The sequence below is a fragment of the Grampus griseus genome, assembly GCF_964374135.1.
Source record: "Grampus griseus genome assembly, chromosome: 7".
Lineage (NCBI taxonomy): Eukaryota > Metazoa > Chordata > Mammalia > Artiodactyla > Delphinidae > Grampus > Grampus griseus.
Window position 1 is genome coordinate 112,705,830 of NC_139001.1, and position 26,123 is coordinate 112,731,952.

General features: G+C 42.5%; 1 protein-coding gene across 1 annotated transcript in view; it reads right to left on the reverse strand.

Annotated features, from left to right (window-relative positions):
• The window catches only part of OCA2 (OCA2 melanosomal transmembrane protein), a 255,523-nt gene that overhangs the window by 161,661 nt on the left and 67,739 nt on the right, over nt 1-26,123 (reverse strand). The window contains exons 10-12 of the mRNA XM_082658969.1: nt 5,328-5,399; nt 4,027-4,092; nt 1,170-1,226 (exon numbers count right to left, since the gene is read on the reverse strand). Coding sequence (XP_082515095.1) covers nt 1,170-1,226; nt 4,027-4,092; nt 5,328-5,399 — 195 coding nt within the window. The remainder of the gene's footprint in view (nt 1-1,169; nt 1,227-4,026; nt 4,093-5,327; nt 5,400-26,123) is intronic.

A 26,123-nucleotide genomic window follows, 5' to 3' on the forward strand; every position in this document is an offset into this window, starting at 1 on the left:
TCCTATTGCTTTTAGTTTCTGCCTCCAGTTGGTGAGGCTGGTTCAGTGACTTGTGTAGGCTTCCTGGGGGGGGGACTGGTGCTTGTGTTTTTGTGGGTGGGGTGGATCTTGTCTCTCTTGTGGTCAGGGCTGCTTCTGGTGGTCTGTTTTGGGTTGTCTGTGAACTTATTATGATTTTAGGCATCCCCTCTGCTAATGTGTGGTGTTGTGTTCCTGTCTTGCCAGTTGTTTGGCATGGGGTGCCCAGCACTGGAGATTGCTGGCTGTTCGTGGAGCTGGGTCTTCACATTGAGATGGAGAGTTCTGAAAGAGCTCTCGCCATTTGATATTATGTGTGGTTGGGAGGTCTCTGGTGGTCCAATGCCCTGAACTTGGCACTCCCACCTCAGAGGCTCAGGCCTGACACCAGGCCGGGGCACCAAGACCCTGTCACCCACATGGCTAGGTCAAGTGAAAGAGGCCCTAAACCATCAAAAGCTATATCCAATATCCAGCTGGGAGATCTGAGCGGCATGGCCATGGGCTCATCTGTGGTATGGCTGCTGGGTGCAGGCCGGGTTTTCAGCCAGGACCAGTACAAATTCTGCCAGTCAGAACTTGCTGGTGGATTCCTCAGGGTATATGGGGGTATATGTATACGTATAGCTGATTCACTTCGTTATACAGCAGAAACTAACACAACAATGTAAAGCAATTATACTCCAATACAGATTTTTTTAAATAATTAATTAATTAAATACAGTAAAGAAAAAAAAGGAATGTTTATATGCTTAATGTTTAGAAAGTAATCATTGAAATTATTTCACCAAAAAGTGGAGTAGTCAGAAGCTGATGATTTAAAATATTTGGATACTCTGAAGTGCAAAACAGTTTTGGTGCATAGCTCTCAACCTGCCAATTTGAACCCTATCATACAAACACTCAACTCTAGTACTCTTCTCCTTGATCCTCTTCTTTGGTTATTTGTTGAGAAGCTGAAAGTGTTACTCAGAGGCACCTAAATTAGCACAGCAACTATGTCCAGCTTTTCAGCAGTGATTTTGAAAAGGAGGACAGAATTTTAAAAGATTTGCTTTAAGTGGTAGTTTTATTCACTAAATATGTAATGGTGGAAAAATAAATATGTCAATTAATTAATACATAACTATTAAATGCCACATCAAACTTACCTTTACAGCACAATAATCAAAAAATCCAGTCTCTGAAAATATGGCTACTAAAATCATCTGTGGGGAAAAGAGAAACAGGAGACAAGGAGAATGTTTCAGCATTCAGCACCATCCTGAAATGACACCAGAGTTACCCCTTTCAAATCTGACCTCTGGCCTCTGCGTGAAAGCTACCACCTCATCAAGCTTCTCACTCTCTTGATGAGTGTGGTTCACTTACTAACTCCCTGAATCAAGCCCCTTGCTAGTGGGTTTGCACCTCTATATTTGTCCAGGGATATGTGCCCAAGGTACATTATCATTCCATCTGATCTTGACAGTGAACACTGTGTTATAATTACTCTCTGTCTTATAGACCAGGAAACTGGCAGGCAGAGATAGAAGGTGACTCACTTACAGTCACAAAGCTAGAAACAGGGAATGAAATGGGACAGAATGTGGCCTTCTACACCTAAATGTCCACACAAGCAACAATTCAATGTTTTAAGACTTTTAAACTGGCTTAAATTTTGTTTCCTAAAATAATTTAATAGATTTTTATCACCAATTTGATCAAGACAAGCAAATAAGAGTATTTACATGGAAACGATTATTCTCTGGGTTCTATATGAACCCAGAAGGCCTACTCACTTGTGTTTTTCTACTGATGACACTGAGTTGGTGAGAATAATCATCCTAGATCGTAACAAAAAGTAATGTCCCATTTATTCTAAGTCTAATCAACCAGACATTTCAACCAGCCTGAACTTTCTGGAAGATTCTCTATTCTACCTCCTTAGATGGTGACGTATCACGTGCTGAACTTGGAGTGAGAAGATGCAGGTTCAAATATCAATTCTGCTACTTAGGAGTAATGTAACTTTGAACAAAAAATTTAATTCTCTGTACTTTGGTTTTCTCACCTCATCTCTGAATGTCTGTTCCTTGTAAGGTTGTTGTGAAAATTCAATAGCATTATGTAAACTAAAGTACTTAGAAAAGAGTGGGCCCAATACTGTCTTTCAAATAAATGGTGCAAAACAAAAGTGCCCAAAAATTAATTTAGACTCAGTACAGATATCTACCTTGTCTAGCATGACCAACAATATTCATCCTAACCCAAATAGCCACTGTGAGGCCATTTATAGAATGTGGAGCTTCACACACCAATGGAAGTTTCACATGAACGTGGATGGGTAGGTCTTGTGTGGTCTTCCACTGTCATGGTGAAGCTGTTCCACACGTCAGCTGCCAGAACCACCCAAGAGATGCTGGAACTCAGGGACTGGGTAAGTGGCTGACATGCAACAGGGTGGAAAAGGCAGGGGCCTAGTTATATAGACTGTCTCTGCAAAGTTCTACTGATTCCATGTGAGAAAAAAAATTAAACCACTCATTTTAGAAATCCTAACCACCCCCAGTAGCTCAAATGTAACTATATTAAGAAGGTAATTAAAGTGAAGCCCTGGGCTTCTGTGGTGGCGCAGTGATTGAGAGTCCGCCTGCCGATGCAGGGGACGCGGGTTCATGCCCCAGTCCAGGAAGATCCCACATGCCGCAGAGTGGCTGGGCCCGTGAGCCATGGCTGTTGAGCCTGCGCATCCGGAACCTGTGCTCCGCAACAGGAGAAGCCACCAACAGTGAGAGGCCCGAGTACCGCAAAAAAAAAAAAAAAAGTGAAGCCCTAACCCAGTATGACTGGTGACCTTATAAGAAGAAGAGATGAGGACACAGATATGCCCAGAGGGACAATCATGTGAGGACACAGGGAGAAGATGATCATCTACAAGTCAAGGAGAGAAGCCTCAGAGGAAACCAACCCTGCCAACACCTTGATCTCAGACTTCCAGCCTCCAGAACTGTGAGGAAATACAGTTCTGTTGTTTAAGTCACCCAGTCTGTGGTACTTTATTATGTCAGTCCCAGAAAACTAATATACCAATCATTTAAGTTTTTTTAAAAACCTATTTTATAAGCCATCTGGTATGCCTTCCTTCTTCCTTCCATAGGCCCAAATGCTATACACTTCAGGACCCAATACATTCGTTCCTCTATGAAGCCTGAGTTCAGAGCACTGAACTTCCTCCCACTCCACCCACAGAGTAGGCAGCCACTTTGGGTCACACCGAAGCCTAGAGCAGCAGGGCCCTCCATGGTGCTAGGGCAGAAAGAATATTAGCAAGGAAGTGAGGGCATGTGGTGACCTGCTTTACACAGTGTGAGTCTTCTAGCCCTGAGAGGAAACACCCTCCTCAAATCACTCAGCTGCTGTGGGTCTGTTCAAGAGTGCAATAGCTGTTCCCACTGCTGTTCAGACCCCTGTCAAATTCCACTTATTCCAGTTAAGTTTGTTTATGGCTCATGTACCACACTAGCCCACTAGTGTGTCTTAAAGTTCCCTTCCTACAAGTTCATTTGGTGACACTCTTCATAGCACACGGTAGAGGGGCCACTTGAAAATGTCTGTTTAACAGCAAATATACAAACAATTACTTAGGGACAATTTCTTCATTTCTTCCTTTATCCATATAATTAAAGGTACTTTTCCAATCACTGAAAAACTTAAATTGTTCATCTCTTTAGGATATTCCATTTTATATTTTAAGTACAGTAACTTTTAAAAATTTCTAAATTTTCTGAATGGCAAGATTATTTCACTGTCAGACAGGCCTTAGGCTGAAATTTTACAGCTAACTAATCAGAGCACCAATCACTCCATTCCTCCTCAGGAGAAATCAGCTAGACCTGCACAAACACTTCTCAATCAAGCCCTAATTGTCAAGCATCACAGTGTCTTTAAGAGTCAGCACTGGCAAAAGAGAAGATCCAAGGTTGCAGCAAGCTTGGGACCCTGTCCCACTGGGAGGACTGTCATTACCATGCCAAACAGCAGGGCCAGAGTCTCGAAATCAATCCACTCCACCACGTGGGTCAGGCTAGGTCTCTGCAATCAAAGCACAAATTTGCCAATTAGTCCTGGGCATCATCCTCCTGGTGATAAACTGTAAATATGTGCCACCCTTTACAGAAAACCCACTCATTGGACCAGAGTCGAAAGTCACACCATCTGCTTGCCTTTGAAATCAGATTATATCATCACTGAAAAACACTCGTGACCCAAAGCATAATAACGTCAAACCTATGCACTTGACAATTTAAAAAAAGCAGATTTATTAAGCCCCGTCCATGTCCTTAAGGGAAGGTAGAATCATGGGGGACTGGGAACCCAGACTGGGAACTGAGGGCACTTGGAGAGCCTGGTTGTTGGAAAAGGACTGCACAGTGGTCCAGGGAGGTTCCTGCAGCACAAGCCATGTGCTATGTCAGTGATTTCTAGAATTAAATAACTACTACTACACTACTCCTTAACAATTAATAAAAATAACAGTGGTTTATGTGTAAGTTTTAGGATGCTGGGACATTTTACCCTTAGAGTTAGTGTTTGTTTATACCAACTCTAGTCAAGAAAAAGAAAATAAAAAAACAATAAATAACTAACTGAACATAGCCCCACATAGCCCCAGTTATTATTCTTTGGTTGACTGACTGCCCTTTAGTAGCACTTTTCAGAACAATTCCTGAAATTCTACAGAGTTGCTTTCAATCCTAAGTTCTGTATGTTGCCACCTTGGTCAGTTCCAGCACTACTCCTCAAGATGGAGGCTCCACAGGCCTCCATCTCTAGTGGGCACTTGGCTTCTCTTGCTTCCCTACATTCATTCCAATGTCCCTGCAGGATGGACCACACGCAGACCCTGAGGGGGTGCTATTCCCCCCAGACTTGCACATCCAGGGACCTCCTGATGTCTGCAGGACAGAACCCCAAACTCACTGTCTCCCACCTCTCTGCTCCAGCCAGGATGGCCTCTTCTAGTTTCCATGGGCTGACAGTACATAGGGCCAGCTCTAACATAATTCAACTGCATGACCTGGGAAAATGCTTGACCACCATGAGTCAAGCGTTTCCTCAGCTAGGGTGGAGAATAACACCACTGGGATGTGTGTGATAAAGTCAAATGTTAATTACTCATCAATGCTGTAAAGTTCATGTCACTAATGGGAAATGTGAAAGAGTATATTTAAAAAGTAAAATCACCAGCTAATGCCTAATTCTTGGACTGTCTTTGAATCTGACATTCTATTGAGTGCTAAGCCATTGACTCAAAATGTTACACTTACATCTCCAATCACAGCCAGCGCTGCTAATGCTGCAAGGGAACCCAACATGGCTGCCAGTGTTCTGTGAACAATCTGGAAAGAAACATAGAAAATTACTGCATTCTAATCCACAGGACATTAAAACACACAGAAAGGGACTTCCCTGGTGGTGCAGTGGCTAAGTTTCCACGTTCCAATGCAGGGGAAGTGGGTTTGATCACTGGTTGGGGAATTAAGATCCCACATGCCACAGGAAAACTAAGCCCACATGCCACAACTAGAGAGCCCATGTGTTGCAACTACAGAGCCCATGCACTCTGGAGCCTGCACACCGTAACTACTGAGCTTATGCACTCTGGAGCCTGTGCACCACAACTAGAGAGAAGTCCACATGCCACAATAAAGAGCCCACAAACCACAACGAAAGATCCCACGTGCCGCAACCAAGACCCAATGCAGCCAAAAATAAATAAATAAATATTTTTTAAAAATAAATAAAACACACAGAAGCCTCTATCGGTATAAGTATTTGTGAAGATTGGCCATTTTATACCATATCTATTAAGACAATAAATAAATCATGAGTTTCTTTGTTTCAGAGTCTGGATGCCCTAGAGACACACACAACCATCACCAGTCTGCTTTCTAAAGAAAGATTTCCAGCATAATTAGATGATCCTGAAGTAGAAGCTCGATAAAGTTTGTTCTATAAGGAAGCCTGCAGTAAATTATCATTAATTATTTACCATATAATCCATAGGCAACTGGAGAATTAGTTCCACAATATAAATCAATTCTGCCCAATTACTAAGACTGTTATAAAATGCTTAATCTAATTGAAACTTCAGTATTACCACTGAACCATGAAAATACTTTTTCTATTTAATTATAATTCAAGTGGGCATGGAATTTCTAAGGCAATATATAAAGAAAGGTAAGGATGCAGAGAATTTGAAAGCCTCAAACATTGCTTGTGTGAATGTAAAATGGTGCACCCTGAGCCACAGCTGTTACCTTGGACCCCAGAGACTGTTGCCACTGCTGCTAAGGGTCCTGTGTGCAAGGCAGGTCTCTTCCCACACCTTCCCATAAGCCTCTGCAGCCAGCCACTGCCTTCCAACTTCCCTGGAAGAACACATGGCATGCCTTGGGCTCTTGCAACTTCATGCCAGCCTCTGCGGCCCACAGGCACTCCCCGCACATCCCAATTATGACTGCTATATCCCTCCCTCAGCCCCAACCTGAGTGAGCAAGGGAGCCCTAATCAGCCACTGCTTTTGCCTCTTCTTAGGTGGGGAACAGATGCCTGAGGGAAGCCCACACGCAGAGGGGGGGCCAAAACCAAGGCTGAAACCCAGGAGCAGTGTGACCAAAGATGAGAAAGGGAAATATCCCTGTGCAGCTGCAGGAGCAGTGGATTAAATCCCCGCAATCAGCTGGATAAACCCTGCAACTGTGGAATACCTGAATAGATAATGAGGGTTCCCAGAATTGAGGCTGCAGACTTTGGGGGCAACTGTGGACTTTGTGGGCAAGTACACATGGGTCAAGATCATAGTATGAGCTGACCCCACAGTGCCCACAGCAGGTCCAGAGAACTACCTAGGAGTATTGGAGGATTTCCTGGGTAGGCAGGGATTGGCTGTGGCTCACTGTGGAGGCAAGGACACTGACAGCTAAGGCCACAGGAAAATATCACTACTTTTGTTTTGTTTTATTTTGTTTTTCGGTTCTGTTGTTCTTTTTCTTTATTATTATTATTCTTTAATTTTACTTTTCTCTTTACTTTTTCTTTTCTTTTTATGCTTTTATTTTTAACATATTTTTATTTATTTTTTCCTAATTCTACTGTACTTTTTCATTATATTGTTTTTTTCTTGTTTGCTTTTTTCCTTTGCTTTGCTTTCATTTTATTTTTAACTATATTTTACATTTTTCTATTTTTACTTTACTAGTTTGTTGTTTTGTATTTTTTCCTTCTGCTTTCATCTTTCTTTGTCTTTACATTTTTTTGGATAGTTTTTGTGTGTTTGTTTTATGCTTTCATTGCCTTGTTTAATTAGCTTTCTGCAGTTGATATGTTTCTGGTTTTATGTTTGTGTTAGTTTAGTTTTTAGTGTTTCTTTTCATTTTTGAAATTGTTTACTGGTTTGGTTACTCTCTTCTTTCTTTTCTCTTTTTTTTTTCTTTTTGTGAGTGTTTGTATATATGTTTCTTTGTGTGATTTTTGTCTGTTTGGTTTTGCTTTTACCATTTGTCTTGGGGTCTCATCTGTTCATTTTAGGGGGATTTTTTTTAGTTTTGTTTTTGTTTTGTTTTTACTTCTTATTTTTCTTGTGCACTGTGTGGCTTGCAGGGTATTGGTGTGCTGGCTGGGGGTCAGGCCTGAGCCTCTGAGGTGGGAGAGCCAAGTCTAGGACATTGGACTACCAGAGAACACCTGGGTCCATGGAATATTTATTGTTGAGATCTCTCCCAGAGGTCTCCATCTCAAAACTAAGACCCAGATCCAGCCAGCAAGCTGCAGTGATGACTGCCTCACACCAAACAACTAGCAAGACAGGAAAAAAACAAAACCCACCCATTAGCAGACAGGCTACCTAAAGTCATACTAAGCTCACAGACACTGCAAAACAGACCAACGGACATGGCCCTTCCAATCAGAGGGACAAGATCCAGCTCCACCCACCAGAACAGAGGTTCCAGTCCCCTCCACAAGGAAGCCTACACAAGTCGCTGGACCAACCTCACCAACTGGGCACAGACAACAGAATTAAAAGGAACTACGAATCTACAGCTTGCAGAAGGAGACCAAAAACACAGTAATTTAAACAAAATTAGGAGACAGAGAAATATGCAACAGATGAAGAAGCAAGGTAAAAACCCACCAGACCAAACAAATGAAGAAGAGATGGGCAGTCTAACAGAAAAAGAATTCAGAGTAATGATAGTACAGATGATTCAAAATCACAGAAATAGAATGGAAAAAATATAATAAACATTTAACAAGTAACTAGAAGAACTAAAGAACAAATAAACAGTGATGAACAACACAATAACTGAAATTTAAAATACCCTAGAAGGAACAAATGGCAGAATAACTGAGGCAGAAGAACGAATGAGTGACCTGAAAGATGAAATGGTGAAAATAACTGCCAAGGAGCAGAAAAAGAAAAAAGAATGAAAAGAATTGAGGACAGTTTCAGAGAACTCTGGGACAACATTAAATGCACCAACATTCAAATTATAGGGGTCCCAGAAGAAGAAGAGTAAAAGAATGGGGCTGAGAAAATATTTGAGAGATTATAGTTGAAAACTTACCTACCATGGGAAAGGAAATAGTCAATCAAGTCCAGGAAGCTCAGAGAGTCCTATACAGGATCAGTCCAAGGAGAAACATGCCAAGACACATATTAATCAAACTATCAAAAATTAAATACAAAGAAAAAATATTAAAAGCAGCCAAGGAAAAGCAAGAAATAACATACAAGGGAATCCCCGTATGGTTAACAGCTGATCTTTCAGCAAAAACTCTGCAAGCAAGAAGGGAGGAGCAGGATGTATTTTAAGTGATGAAAGGGAAAAACCTACAAACAAGATTACTCTACCCAAAAAGGATCTAATTTAGATTGGACTGGAGAAATTACAACCTTTACAGACAAGCAAAGTTAAGAGAACTCAGCACCACCCAACCAGCTTAACAACAAATGATAATGTAACTTCCCTAAGTGGGAAACACAAGAGAAGGAAAAGACCTATAAAAAAAAAAAAAACCCAAAACAATTTTTAAAATGGTAATAGGAACATATATATCAATAATTATCTTAAATGTAAATGGATTAAATGCTCCAACCAAAAGACAAAGACTGTCTGAATGGATGTAAAAACAAGACCCGTATATATGCTGTCTACAAGAGACCTACTTCAGATCTAGGGACACATACAGACTGAAAGTGAGGAATGGAAGAAGATATTCTGTGCAAACGGAAATCAAAAGGAAGCAGGAGTAGCAATACTCATATCAGAAAACATGGACTTTAAAATAAAGACTATTACAAGAGACAAGGAAGGACACAAAATAATGATCAGGGGATCAATGCAAGAAGAAGATACAACAATAGTAAATATTTATGCACCCAAAATAGGAGCACCACAATACTTAAGGCAAATATTAACAGCCATAAAAAGGAAACTCGACAGTAACACAATAATAGTAGGGGATTTTAAAACCCCACTTACACCAATGGAGAGATCATCCAAACAGAAAATAAATAAGAAAACACAAGCTTTAAATGACACATTGGATCAGATGGACTTAATTGATATTTATAGGACATTCCATCCAAAAACCACAGAATACACATTCTTCTCAAGTACATACGGAACATTCTCCAGGATAGATAACATCTTGGGTGACAAATTAAGCCTAGGTAAATTTAAGAAAATTGAAATCATATCAAGCATCATTTCAGACCACAACACCTTGAGACTAGATATCAATTACATGAAAAAAATCTGTAGAATATACAAACACGTGGAGGCTAAACAGTATGTTACTAAATAACCAAGAGATCACTGAGGAAATTGAAGAGGAAAACAAAAAATACTTACGAACAAATGACAATGAAAACACGACAACCCAAAACCCATGGTATACAGCAAAAGCAGTTCTAAGAAAGAAGTTTATAGCAATACAATCCTACCTAAAGACACAAGAAAAATCTAAAATAACAACCTAACCTTACACCTAAAGCAATTAGAGAAGGAAGACTAAAAAAACTCAAAGTTAGCAGAAGGAAACAAACCATAAAGATCAAATCAGAAATAAATACAAAAGAAATGAAGAAAACAATAGCAAAGATAAATAAAACTAAAAGCTGGTTCTTTGAGAAGACAAACAAAATCAACAAACCATGAGCCAGACTCGTCAAGAAAAAAAAGGAGAAGACTCAAATCAACAGATTAGAAATGAAAAAGGAGAAGTAACAACTGACACTGCAGAAATACAGAGGATCATGAGAGACTACTATAAGCAACTATATGCAAATAAAATGGACAACCAGGAAGAATTAGACAAATTCTTAGAAAAGTACAACCTTCCAAGACTGAACCAGGAAGAAACAGAATATATGAACCAACCAATCACAAGCAATGAACTTGAAACTGTGATTTAAAAATCTTCCAGCAAACAAAAGCTCAGGACCAGATGGCTTCACAGGCGAATTCTATCAAACATTTAGAAAGAGCTAACATCTATCCTTCTCAAACTCTTCCAAAATATAGTAGAGGGAGGAACACTCCCAAACTCATTCCATGAGGCCACCATCACCCTGATACCAAAAAACAGACAAAGATGTCAGAAAAAAAGAAAACTACAGGCCAATATCACTGATGAACATAGATGAAAAACTCCTCAACAAAATATTTGCAAACAGAATCCAACAGCACATTAAAAGGATAATACACCATGATCAAGTGGGGTTTATCCTGGGAATGCAAGGATTTTTCAATATATGCAAATCAATTAATGTGATACACCATATTAACAAATTGAAGGATAAAACCATATGATCATCTCAATAGATGCAGAGAAAGCTTTAGACAAAATTCAACACCCATTTATGATAAAAACTCTCCATAAAGTGGGCAGAGAGGGAACCTATCTCAACATTATATAGGCCACATATGACAAACGCACAGCCAACATCATTCTCAGTGGTGAAAAACTGAAAGCATTTCCTCTAAGATCAGGAACAAGAAAAGGGTGCCCATTCTCACCACTATTATACATGTTTACATACTTTGGATGTTTTAGCCATGGTAATCAGAGAAGTAAAAGAAATAAAAGGAATCCAAATTGGAAAAGAAGTAAAACTGTCACTGTTTGCAGATGACATGATACTATACATAGAATATCCTAAAGATGCTACCAGAAAACTACTAGAGCTAATCAGTGAATTTGGTAAGGTAGCAGGATACAAAATCAATGCACAGAAATCTCTTGCATTCCTATACACTAACAACAAAACATCTGAAAGAGAAATTAAAGAAACAGTATCATTTACCATTGCAAAAAAAGAATAAAATACCTAGGAATAAACCTACCTAAGCAGGCAAAAGAGTACTCAGAAAACTATAAAACACTGATGAAGAAATCAAAGATGACATAAACACATGCAGAAATATACCTTGTTCTTGGACTGGAAGAATCAATATTGTGAAAATGACTACACTATCCAAAGCAATCAACAGATTCAGTGCAATCCCTATCAAATTATCAATGGCATTTTTCACAGAACTAGAACAAAAATTTTTACAATTTGTATGGAAACATAAAAGACTCCAAATAGCTAAAGCAATCTTGAGAAAGAAAAATGTAGCTGGAGGAATCAGGCTCCCTGACTTCAGACTATACTACAAAGCTACAGTAATCAAGACAGTATGGTAGTGGCACAAAAACAGAAAGATAGATCAATGGAATAGGATAGAAAGCCCAGAAATAAACCTACGTATATATCTTTGACAAAGGAGGCAAGAATACACAGTGGAGAAAAGACAGTTTCTTCAATAAGTCTTGCTGGTAAAACTGGACAGCTACATGTAAATGTGTGAAATTAGAACACTTCCTAACACCATACACAAAAATAAACACAAAATGGATTAAAGACCTAAATATAAGGCCAGATACTATCAAACTCTTAGAAGAAAACAGAGGCAGAACACTCTATTACATAAGTCACAGCAAGATCCTTTTTGACCCACCTCCTAGAGTAATGGAAATAATTAACAAAACTAGAAAAATGGGACCTAATGAAACTTTAAAACTTTTGCACAGAAAAGGAAATCATAAACAAAAACAAAAGACAACCCTCAGAATGGGAGAAAATATTTACAAATGAAGCAACTGACAAAGGATTAATCTCCAAAATATACAAGCAGCTCATGCAGCTCAATATCAAAAAAACAAACAACTCAATCCAAAAATGGACAGAAGACCTAAATAGACATTTCTCCAAAGACATACAGATGGCCAACAAACACATGAAAAGATGCTCAACATCACTAATCATTAGAGAAATGCAAATCAAAATCACAATGAGGTATCACCTCACACTGGTCAGAATGGCCATCATCAAAAAATCTACAAACAATAAATGCTGGAGAGGGTGTGGAATGTAAATTGATACAGCCACTATGGAGAACAGTATGGAGATTCCTTAAAAAACTAAAAATAGAACTACCATATGACTCAGCAATCCCACTACTGGGCATATACCCTGAGAAAACCATAACCCAAAAACAAACATGTACCACAATGTTCATTGCAGCACTATTTACAATAGCCAGGACATGGAAAGTACCTAAATGGACTAACAAATGGATAAAGAAGATGTGACACACATGTATAGTGGAATATTACTCAGCCATAAACAAGGAACAAAATTGTGTCATTTGCAGAGACGTGGATGGACTTAGATACTGTCATACAGAGTGAATTCAGACAGAAAGAGAAAAACAAATATCATAGGCTAATGCATATATATGGAGTCTAGAAAAATGGCACTGATGAACCTAGCGGTAGAGCAGGAATAAAGATGCAGACGTTGATAATGGACTTTAGGACACGGGGGGAGGGGGAGGCTGGGGTGTAATGAGAGAGTAGCATTGACATACATACACTACCAAATGTAAAATGAATGGCTGGTGGGAAGCGCTGCATAGCACAGGGAGACCAGTTCAGTGGTTTGTGACCACCTAGAGGGGTGGGATAGGGAGGGTGGGAGGGAGGCTCAAGAGGGAAGGGATATGGGGATATGTGTGTGCGTATAGCTGATTCACTTTGCTGTATGGCAGAAACTAACACAACATTGTGAAGTAATTATACTACAATAAAGATGTATTTAAAAAATGGTGCAGCCATGGTGGGAAACTTAGGCAGTTTCTTGCAAAGTTAAATAATAAATTTACCACATGACCAGCAATTCCATGCCTAGGAATCTACCCATGAGAAATGAGAGCATATGTCCTGTTAAAATAGTTAAACGAGGCCATTGGACTGAGGTGGCTTTTTTTTTATTGGAATACAGTTGATTTACAATGTTGTGTTAGTCTGCTGTACAGGAAAGTGAGTCAGTTATACATCTGAGATATATATATATATATATATATATATATATATATATATATATATATATATATATACACACACATATATAGCCACTCTTTTTTAGATTCTTTTCCCATATAGGTCATTACAGAGTATTGAGTGGGTTCCCCTGTGCTATACAGCAGGTTCTTTTTAGTTATCTATTTTATATATAGTAGTGTGTATATGTCAAGCTCAATCTCCCAATTTAACCCTCATCTGCTTCCCCCCACGGTAAGCTTGTTTGTTTTCTACATCTGTGACTCTATTTCTGTTTTGTAAATAAATTCATTTTTACAATTTATTTTTAGATTCCACATATAAATGGTATCATATGATATTTGTCTTTCTCTGTCTGACTTACTTCACTCAGTATGACAGTCTCTGAGATGGCTTTAATGCTTTAGCAGCCTATGTAAGAAAACCAAAATCTAAGCTTGTAGTGCGTCATGGTTAAGAAATCGAAATCTAAGGACAACTGAGTATAGGCAGCTAACTAGCCTTTCCCTAATAAGGCAAACACTTAAGCTATAGCCAGTCAAATCATTTCCTGGCTTTGCTTCTGTCTTTTCTCTATAAGAACCTATCTCTGCTCCTGTTGGTAGAGCCTCCTAACAACTTCCGGTATGGCATTGCCCAATCTGAATCAATATTTGCTCAAATAAACTCTTAAAAATTTAATATACCTCAGTTTATCTTTTAACAGTCTGCATAAAGCATGAATGTTCATAGCAACACTCTTCAAAATAGGCAAAAAATGGAAACATTCCAAATGTCATCCATGGTGAGTGGGTAAAACAAGATGCAGTACATGCCACAACATGGAACTACTTGACACACCTATGTGACAGAAGAACACATTAGGCTAAGTGAAAGATGTCGGACACAAAAGACTGTATATTGTGTCATTCCATTTATATGAACTGTCCGGAAAAGGTCATATAGAGAGACAGAAAGATAGGGTTGCCTAAGGCTGGAGGAAGCAATAGGGATAGACTGTAAACAGGCCTTAGGGATATTTATGGGGTGATGGAACATCTGAAACTATGTTGTGGTGGCGACTGCTGTTAAGGTATGGATGTTTGTGTCCTTCCAAAATTCATATGTTGAAATCCTAATCTCTAAAGTATTGGCATTAGGAGGTGGGTCCTTCGAGAGGTGGTTATGTCATGAGGCTTGATCCCTCATGAATGGGATTAACTTCCTTATAAAGGAGGCTCCGGAGAGTTCCCTCACCCCTTCCACCATGTGAGGATGCAATAAGAATTCTGCAACCCTGAAGAGGGCCCTCACCCAACCATGCTGGCACCTTGATCTTGGACTTCCCACCTCCAGAACTGTGAGAAATAAATTTCGGTTGTTTATAAGCCATGCAGTCTGTGGTATTTTGTTATAGTGGCTCTAAGAAACATGGTACTGAGACATGGGGAAAGTGCAGTAATACACTTTCTGTGGCAGTGACTTTGGAACTGGATAATGGGTAGAGACTGAAAGAGTTTGCAGGGGCATGCTAGTAAAATGTTACATTGCCATGAAAAGATTGTCAAAAGTAATTCTGGTGAGGGCTTACAAGGAGAAGAGGAGAGCTGTAGAGAAAGTCTCAATCTTCTGAGAGAATTCCTAAGTGGTCACGAACAGTGTTGGTGGAAACATCAGTGGTCTCAACTAGAAATGAGAAAGATGTTACAGGACAATGAAGAGGAGGCAATCCTTGTTATAAAGTGGTAAAGAACTTGGCTGAATTGTGTTACTATTTTGTGGAAGGCAGAACTTATGACCAATGAATTTGGCTATTTGGTGGAGGAGATTTTTAAGATAGGATTGAAAGAACTGACTGGTTCCTCTGGAATGCTTTTAGTAAAATGAGAGAAGAGAAAAATGACTTAAAGATGGAACTGATCATCAAAAAGGAAGCAGAACTTAAAAATTTGGGCTGTGTATATGAAATAAATAAGGAAGATCACTGAGGAGCTACATGAAAGGGCATGGTCAAATCTCGTATGACATTAGTATGGATCTGCCAGCCCAACAGAACCAGGAGCTAGTCATCAAGACAACAGGGAGACTACTGAGCCATCCAAACAGAAGCAGACACCTACAGTCCGAGACAATCAAAGAATAACCCTGAAGGCATTTCAGAGATCACCAGGGCTGCCCCTCCCATCACAGGCCCAAAGTGAAAGGGCCTGCTTGTCGGAAAGACTTCAAAGGAAGGGCCAGTGCTGCCTGTTGATGCTTCACACTGCAAGCTCCAGCAGGCAGTATGCCCAGCAAAGCACAGGGGCACAGCTATCTCCACTTAGATTTTGAAGGATGAGGCCACCTTGCGCCTTAGGCTTGACCCAGGCATAGGACAGCAAAGAGCATGGGGCCACAGCAGAAAGCCCCTGCCAGGGCAATGCCCAGTAGAGCCACAGACCAGTAAAGCCACTGGTATTTGATTCCAGCCCAGGAGAGCCACAGGCATGTGACCCCAACCTGTGAGAGCTGCAGCACGGGCTGTACCCAGCAAAGCCATGTGCTGAGCAGTGGGGGCAGGACCCCTGCCCCAGTTGGCCTCAAGTTTGTGGACTTGCCAGGGACCTGCCAACTCCTGTCTTTATTATTTCACCATTTTGTAATGGGAATATCTATCCTATGCGTGTCCAACCACTGTATTTTAGAAGCTCGTTTGATTTCACAGATTTGGCATGTTTGGTGCACAGCAGGGAGAAATTTCCTTCAGCATGTACATTGAGTCTCATCCATGTCTGATTTAGAAGATATTTAGATAAGACTCTGGACTTAGTCTTTTGAGTGGCTTCTGGAAAAATTTAAGACTTTTGGGGCTATTGGTGAGACAGGAAGACAAGAGTACAGCCATTTTGGAAAAGGACTGAGAGAATAGCCTTGAGCAAGTGGGCTTGACAGGCCCAGGAAAACAAAGCGCCTAAAGGCTTGGACTTCTGAGACAATAACCAGAGACCCACAGGAGTAAAAGCTCTATCTCTGTTCCCCTGACGTACATAGTTCCAAAGGACAAAATTGGGACTATAAATCCAACACACAGCAGAATCACCAAACTTCCAGTTCGCTGAAAGATACAGATGAAGGCCTGACACACACTTCTAAGTTGTTTTTGTAGGAAGCTGACCCCCACCAGATGAAAAATGCTGACTGCAAGCACAGAGACCCCAGACCCCAGACGGTTGAAACAAGAAGACTGTTGATGCTCAAAACTTCACCTGGAGACCAACCAATCCAAGAATCGAGCACAAGCGGATGTGTCACCTTGCGTCCTCCTCCCTCACACTGCTTTTAAAACCCCTCCCTTAAAAGTTCTTAGGGGAGGTGACATTCTTCCACCTTCTCCCTTGTGCACAAGCTATAAATAAATAAAATTAAAAGCTTTCAATAAAAAGCTTTGCTTGCCTAAGTGTCTCATGGGAGAGATATTCATTTCTATGCTGTCCAAGAATATGGAGAGGGACCAGGTACACTGATATGGAATAAATGTATTTTGCATTCAAGAAGGACATGAATTTGAGGGGACCAGGGTTGGAATGCTATGGTCTGAATGATAACTATGAGAAATAAACTTCTGTTGTTGATGAGCCTCCCAGTCTGCGTATTTTATTATAGCAGCCCAAACAGACTGAGACAGGCACTAAAGGTCCCTGGACACAGAAGGGAATTCCTCTGCTCTCAGCACAGATGGACACTTACAAGCCCCAGGACAGAACAAAAAAGCCCCTCTGCCCATCAGTCAGGAGGGACTTCCAGGGCAAGAACCACCACAACCCTCATATGACCTCTGGAGGAGGCCAGTGCCCCCAAAATGCAAGTGCGGCTGCTTCCTGCTCACAGAACAGTCAAGGCACAGTGTCTAGGCAGTGAGAGACAATCGTGGTCAGGAAATTAAAGCCAGCGGTGCCCCTCACAGAGCTCATGACCCACGCGGGGGGAGGCCATGGGTCTGCACCTTACAGCTACAACAAGCTAAAGGGAGAATGGGGTGGCAGATGCTCCTTCCACAGAGTCCTGAAAGGGCTTTAGGGCTTGAAATAATGAGATGTCCCTACACACCTATAAGAATGGCTGAAATTAAAAGTAGAAACAACACCAAATGCTAGTGAGGATGCAAAGACTGAATCACTTTCACATTGCTCATCCAAAAAACTAAACATGCAACTACCATACCACCCAGCAATTCCATGCTGGGCATTTTATCCCAGAGAAAGGAAAACCTGTCTTCACACAAGCTCTGTACATTAGTAGTCATAGCAGCTTTATTTGTAATTGCCCCAAACTGGAAATAATCCAGATATCCTTCAATGGGTGAGTGGTTAAACAAACTAATACATTTGTATCACAGAATCCTACTCAGAAATGAAAAGGCACAAATGATTGATACACAAAACAACCTGGATGGATCTCCAGAGAATTACATTGAGTGGGAAAAAGCCAATCCCAAAATGTCACCAACTGTATGATTCCATTTATTTATTTATTCCATCTTATTCTTGAAATGACAAAATTATAGAAATGGTGGAAAGATTAGTTGTCAGCAGGAAAGGAGTTATAAGGAAGAGAGGGAAGTTGTGCTTATAAAAGGGCAATGTGAGAGGACCTTGTGGAGGTGGAAATGTTCAGCATCTTGACTGTGGCAATATCAATGTCCTGGATGTGATGCACTACTAGAGTTTTGTGAAGGGGGTCAGAATATGCCACCCCAAAATATACCACTTTGGTATATTGATTATTTTGGGTTAAAGTTACTTGAGAAACAACCAATGTGAGAAGGACACTCGGACCTGCCTGCGTCCCCCTAAAAGCCAGAAATAAATCTCACATGTGAAAAGTAACCTCCCTGTACCAGGAGGTAAAGAGACATCCAGAAACAGGGGATTTAGGGCCAAGAAGGCTGTATAAACAAACCTTGTTATTTCTTAACTAATTTACTACCCCAAGCCCAAACCCCTTTTTTCATCAATTCTTTACAGCTTTATTTTTGGTTTGTCTACAAGGTATAAATGCTGCCTGCTTTGGTCACTTCTTTGAGTCTCATATTTTTATGGGGCTCCTGTACATACAAAATTAAATTTGTTTTTCTCCTGTTAATCTATCTTATATCAATTTAGTTATTAGACCAACCAAAAAACCTAGAAAGGAAGAGGGGAAAAGTTTCCCACTTGGATGCTTGCAAGATGTTACCATTGGGAGAAACTGGATGAAAAGTGCAGGGGTCTCTGTACTTCTTCCAACTACATGTGAATATGCAATTATCTCAAATTAAAAACTCTAAAATTAAGAAAAAGTCATTGCTGCTCCCCTCCAAGTCACTGCTAAACTTAAATGAAGGACAGAATTTAGCATCCTATTCAGCATACCACTCACAGTAAAAAAAAAAAAAAAAAAAAAAATTATTTTAAAAGAAGAATACATTGGGTCGAATGGGATGACCCCCAAGGATCCTTCCTATTCCAGAATTCCGTGACAGTATCTTCCTAAATTTGGAAAGGTGAGATTACTTCCATTGAAATATAAGGAGCTTTCAGAACAAGATGCTTATGACTGTTTCCTTTCCCCTAACTCTCAAAGAAGCCAGATGCGCACAGGTGGTCTCGGCTGTTCCCACCCCCTCTCTATTCTGTCCCCTTGGCTTAGAGGACAGGCAGCACTGCAGGGTCAGTGTGGAATCAGAAATGCCAGCACAGCCCAGCTTGGGTGCCATCCCCACACCATCCTGCCCTCACAGACACACAGACTCACCTATGCTGAAGGGTTTTGTTTGGCAACATACAGATCCTGCCAAACAATGACACTAAGGTGGGAACACAACACACGAACTTGAGAAGAAAGTGGGTTTGCTGGTTCTTGTGTGAAGTGTCTGTGATGCTCATACCTCAAAAGCAGTGATGGGACAGCCCCCCAGTGAGGTGGCAGCTGGCCTGCCCCTCAGACATGGCCCCTGCCTCTCCCACACACAGAAGACCCCGGGCAAGAACAGCCACAAGGGCGGTAGGGCAGGGGGCGGGGTGAGGAAGAGCAGAGACCCTTGTTGCCAGGCCCTCCCAAGCCTGTAAGCACAGTGCTGTCACCCTGAGAAGCTCTGAAGTCACTCATTCTCCCGGGCTTCCTCTGGCCCAGGCACACCCGGAGAGGCCCACAGGACCCGACCACCACCCCCTCTGCCCCATGCTGCCCAGCAGGCGCACCCCCTTCCATTCCTTTTGGAGCTTATTAGGCAAACTGGGCCCCTCGATGAAAGGAGATGGTTCATGTGGACAGTCTCAAGGAGACTCCAGAATAGTGACGGATGCCGGAAATTCCCTCCAATGGCAGCGTGGTGAGAGCTGGCAGCAGTCAGTGCTCCGCCAAGGCAGGGCCCCAGCTCGGCAAGAGTCATGAGGTTCTCTCCAGCTATGAGAGAACCAGGCTTAGCGGCTCTGGCACTGGGAGGAAATGGTACCATCTCTTCCTATACGGTTTGGCCACCCTCCGCTTTCAGCCAGCCTCTTGGCACCTGCAGAGCCACGACATGTGTGGTCAGCAGGTCTCTGCTCACTGTGGTCCCCAAGAGACCCAAGCTGCTTCACACATGCTGCCACTGAGGCAAGAAGAAGGGGGAGTCACTCTGCTCACACCCCGACAGCCAGGGCACGGGCCATGACCAAACCTGACTTCCAAGGGGAGGGCGGCAGCCCACCATGCACCAAAGGACCAGAATGCATTCATATGGAGGAACAGAGGGGCAAGGGCCCACCACCGAACGCCCTCTTCCTAGGAGACAAGGGAAGGTAGAAAGAGGACACACCTGACAGGCACTGCAGCAAGCAAGCAGAGCACTGTTACTACCCATGGTCAGACAGGACCCAGCCCAGGAAAATAGGAGCTGGTCCAGGTCTCACACCAAGACACAGAGAGGCAGGGTATCACTTCCAGGAACAGCCAGTCCATGCTCTGCCCATACTGCCCCATTCACCTTTCACAAAAAACTGAAGAGTTCTCTAAGTTTTGCAGATGAAGAAAATGAAATGTGGAGAAGTACTGAAATATACTTAGCATCACAAAGCCCAGATTCATCCTACCACATCATGGCAGTAAGAAATGCCTGGGAAACAGCGCCTTCAGCTGCATGTACACTGTAAGTCCTGAAATGCCTATGATATGCAGGGTGGTCCTGAATTCAAGGCCCAGAACTGTACCACTTCTGGTACTGTACTCTCCTGGGGATTTCAGAAACACAGGCTTCAGAGCTGAGGAATGCCTAGGAAACCCACCCTCACTGCTGCCCCCGTTGCTATGCACCAGCTGGCTCCTACCATTGTGCTGGGAGGGAAGGGGCTCAGGAAGTCACAGGCACCACCCTCCATGAGCAGCCCCTCCCCAAACAGGCACTGCTGCTGCCCACTGCTCCCCAGGCCAGGAGAGTTTATGTGAGATGACACAAAGCAAAGGCTCCCAGCTCGTGTGGGGTCCCCAGAGCCCAGGGCACATATGCGGTGGCACACAGCTGCTTGGGGACGGTGTGCAGCAGCCACCACACCACACAGGCAGAAATGGGAGCCATGGGAGTCCCCCATGTCTGCAGGCACCTAGGTACCTCATTCTTCTTCTGATGGGTCTTCCTGCACTTCATTTATCCTTCCATTTACCAAATTAGCCCAAGGAAGAACAGTAGTTAACCATCTCATGTTCTGAGCATTTAAAAGCAAACTGGGGACTTCCCTGGTGGCACAGTGCCTGCCAATGCAGGGAACACACTGGATCCCTGGTCCAGTAAGATCCCAGATACTGCGGAGCAGCTAAGCCCATGTGCCACAACTACTGAGCCTGTGCTCTAGAGCCTATGAGCCACAACTACTGAGCCCCCATGCCACAACTACTGAAGCCCTCGCACACCTAGAGCCCATGCTCCACAAGAGAAGCCACCACAGTGAGAAGTCTGCGCACCACAATGAAGAGCAGCCCCCACTTGCCACAACTAGAGAAAGCCCACACATAGCAAAGAAGACCCAATGCAGCCAAAAATAAATAAATAAAATATTTTTTTAAAAAATTTAAGAAAAGCAAACTGGGGTGATGTCAGCATCATGGAAGCATGAGATGTCCCTCCTTTTTGTCCCCCTTTTTTGACAGCTAACTAAGCATCCATCCATGAAGAAAAGTACTTCTGCAAGAGCAGTAGAGTCCAAAGGATCTAGGAAGAGGCTCTCCTGCCTGTGTATCCAGTAATAAGTAGACAGACCCCAGCCCAGGCTGTGAAACCAGTAGAAGCCAGCAATGCCTCTCTAATCCCTCTTGACTATGGTCAGGGAAAACCTGGAGAGTGCTGACCTGGGCTGATGCCCACGAATAAGAAAGAATTTGTAGAAATCCAGCCTTCCTGAGAGGAGATTCCAGCATGTCACTGAAGGAAAACAATAAGAGTCAGGACACACTGGTGAGGGTAATAGGAACTTGGTCAGTGCTGTCCTTCCCCCAAGGCCACACAGCACAGGGCTGAACCAGCTGACAGGGGAAGGACAGTAGTGAGGGAGTGCTTGGCTTCCCCACCTGTGCAGAATGCAGCTGGAGAACCCACTTCTCTCTGCCAGCACCAGAGTACCCAGGCAGGGCTTCCATGCCTGCGAGGAGGGAGGTCAGAAAAGAGTCAAATGAGATTATCAAAGGGCATTAAAGGAACACAGTTCCTGATTACTTCACTCAGCACTTCAGCAGAAAGTTTGACCACAAACCTCTGGGAGAAACTCACCCTAGGATCCCCCTCAAGGCCTGCAGGTACCCCTAAAAGACCTCCCCTGCCTCTGCAATGGCTCCTAGTACATGCTCCTTGTGTGGTGGTGAGGGCACTCCTGATCAATGGTAAATGGAGTGCTGCCAGAGAACAGACCAAGTCTGTGGGCTAGGGAGAACTGGAGCTGTAGCACCACCTTCTGCAAACAAAAGAGAGGGTTCCAGCAGCCAGCATGGTGAGCTGTAAGAACCAGAGAACACATAAAAGTTTACAAATTCTGCCACAAGAAGGAGCAAGAAGCGTGCAGCAGGTGTGTCTATACCAGGTCAGAGAAAGTCTCAGGTATAAAAGGACCAACAAATTGTATATCCCACCTGAATACAACTAGTAAAGATTTGAGGAGATGTCTCCTACTTCAAATGAGAAAGCAGCAATGCAAAACTACAAGGAACATAAAAAATCAAGGAAATATGTCATCACCAAAGATAACAACAGTCCTCCAATAACTTAACTCAAAGGCACAGAATTTTACTATCTAGCTGATAAAGAATTCAAAATAGCTTTACTGATATAGAGAACAAACTAGTGGTTACCAGTGGGGAGGGGGTGGAGGGGCAATATAGAGGTAGGGGAGAGGGAGGTACAAACTACTGGGTATAAGATAGGTTACAAGGATGTATTGTACAACATAGGGAATGTAGCCAATATTTTGTAATAACTGTAAATGGAGTGTAACCTTTAAAATTGTATGAAAAAAATAAATAGCTGTATTGAGGACATTCAATGACCTACAAGGAAATACAGAAAGGCAACTCAGTGAAATCAGGAAAACAACACATGAACAAAATGAGAAAATTAACAAATAGATAGAAATCATAAAAGAGAACCAAACAGAAATTCTGGAGTTAAAGAACTCAATGAATGAGATGGAAAATGCAATAGAGCATCAACAGCAGAGTAGACCAAATGGAAGATAAAATAAGTGACCTATTGGACAGGAACTATGAAATAACTGAATCAGAGGAAACCAAAGAAGAAATAATGAACAAAAGCAAAGAAAGCCTTCATGATCTGTGGAGCTCTGTCAAACGTTCATGTAGGATAACTGGGGTTCCAGAATGAGAGGAGAGAAAGAAGGATGAAGAAACTTTATTTAAAGAAGTAATAGCTGAAAACTTCCCAAACCTGGGAAAAGACTTGGACATGCAAGTTCATGTAATCTCAATGTAAAAAGTCCCTCTCCAATACAATATAATGAAAATGTCAACAATAAAAAATGAACAGAGAAATTTAATATCTCTTAACAAATCCTACTGGCCATGAGAGAGTGAAATGACATATTCAAAGTGTTGATAGATAAAAATTGCCAACCAAGAATACACAGCAAAGTTATCCTACAGATACAAAGGAGAAATAAACATTTTCCCAGACAAACAAAAGCTGAGGGAGTTCACCACCATTACAGATGCCCTGTAAGACATACTGAAAGGAGTTCTTCAGTAACAATAACCAAGGGGAGACCTTCAAGATGGTAGAAGAGTAAGTCGTGGAGATCACCTTCCTCCCCACAAATTAATCAAAAATACATCTACATGTGCAACAACTCCTACAGAACACCTACTGAACACTGGCAAAAGACCTCAGACTTCCCAAAAGGCAAGAAAATCCCCATATACATGGGTAGGGCAAAAGAAAAAACAGAGACAAAAGAATAGGGATGGGACTTGTGCCTCTGGGAGGGAGCTGTGAAGGAGGAAAAGTTCCCACACACTAGGAAGCCCCTTCACTGGTGGGGACAGGGTGTGGGGAAGCTTCAGAGCCACAGACGAGAGCACAGCAACCGGGGTGCAGAAGGCAAAGTGGAGAGATTCCTGTACAGAGGATTGGTGCCGACCCGCACTCACCAGCCTGAGACACTTGGCTGCTCAGCCACTGGGGAAGGTGGGGGCTGGGAGCTGAGGCTCAGGCTGCGGAGGTCAGACCCCAGGGAGAGGACTGGGGTTGGCTTCATGAAGACAGCCTGAAGGGGGCTAGTGCACCACAGCTAGCCGGGAGGGAGTCCGTGAAAAAGTCTGGAACTGCCCGAGATGCAAGAAACCATTCTTTCAGGGTGCACGAGGAGAGGGGCTTCCTGCTCTGTGTGCCCACATACAGCACAGCACCACCTAAGCAAGCTCCAGAGATGGCCTCAAGCCACAGCTATCATCTCGGACCCCAGAGGCAGGCATGGACCACTACCACTTCCGCCGCTGCCACCAAGAATCCTGTGTGCAAGCACAGGTCACTACCCACATGCCCACAGGAGCCTGGGCAGCACGCCACTGCCAGGGTCCCATGATCCAGGGCCAACTTCCCTGGAAGAACACATGGCATGCCTCAGGCTGTTGCAATGTCACGCCAGCCTCTGCTGCTGCAAGCACTCCCCACATTTCAATTATGACTACCGCACCCCTCCCTCTCCCCAGCCTGAGTGAGCAAGACAGCCCTAATCAGTTGCTGCTATAACCCCTCCTGTCTGGGCAGGGAAAGGATGCCTGAGGACGACCTACACACAGAGGCAAAGCCAAAACCAAAGCTGAACCTCAGGAGCTGTGTGAACAAAGAAGAGAAAGGGAAATTTCTCTGTGCAACCTCAGGAGCAGCAGATTAAATCCCCACAATAGACTTGATAAACCCTGCATCTGTGGAATACCTGAATAGACAGCGAATGTTCCAAAAATTGAGGCAGTGGACTTTCAGAGCAACTGTAGATTTCGGGCTTGCTTTCAGTGTTTGATTTGTTTTTGGTTTTATGTTTATCTTAATTTAGTTTTTAGTGCTTGTTTTCATTGCTGGGTTTGTTTATTGGTTTGGTCGCTAGGTTCCTTTATTTTTTTTCTCTTTTTGTGAGTGTGTGTGTATATGTTTCTTTGTGTGATTTTGCCTGTTTAGTTTTGCTTTTACCATTTGTTTTGGGGTTCTGTCTGGTTTTGTTTTGTTTTGTTTTCTTCCTTTGATTCCATGCTATGAGGCTGGCAGGGTCTTGGTGCTCCAGCCAGGTGTCAGGCCTGAGCCTCTGATGTGGGAGAGCCGAGGCCAGGATATTGGACCACCAGAGATCTCTTGGCCAACGTAATATTAATCAGTGAGAGCTGTCCCAGATATCTCTGTCTCAACACTAAGCCTCAGCTCCACCCAACAGCCAGCAAACTCCAGTGCTGCACGCCTCATGCAAAACAACTAGCAAGACAGGAACACAGCCCCACCCATAAGCAGACTGGCTGCCTAAAGCCATACTAAGTTCACAGACACCCCAAAACACACTACTGGATGCAGCCCTGCCGAATAGAGGGACAAGATCCAGCCCCACCCACCAGAACACAGGCACCAATCCCCCCAACGAGGAAGCCTACACAAGTCACTGAACCAACCTCACCCACTAGGGGCAGACACCAGAAATAAGAGGAACTACGAACCTACAGCCTGCAAAAAGGAGACCTCAAACACAGTAAGTTAAAAAAATGAGAAGAAAGAGAAATATGCAGCAGATGGAGAAGCAAGGTAAAATCCCACCAGACCAAAAAAATGCAGAGGAAATAGGGAGCCTACGTGAAAAAGAATTCAGAGTAATGATAGTAAAGATGATGCAATCTGGGAAATCAAATGGAGAAAATAAAAGAAACATTTAACAATTTCCTAGAAGAACTAAAGAACAAACAAACAGTGATGATCAACCCAATAACTGAAATTAAAAATACTCCAGAAGGAATCAATAGCAGAACAACTGAGGCAGAACAATGGATAAGTGACCTGGAAGATAGAATAGTGTAAATGACTGCCACAGAGCAGAATAAAGAACAAAGAATGAAAAGAATTGAGGACAGTCTCAGAGACCTCTGGGACAACATTAAAAACACCAACATTCTAATTTAGGGGTCCGTCCCAGAAGAAGAAGAGAAAAAGAAAGGATCTG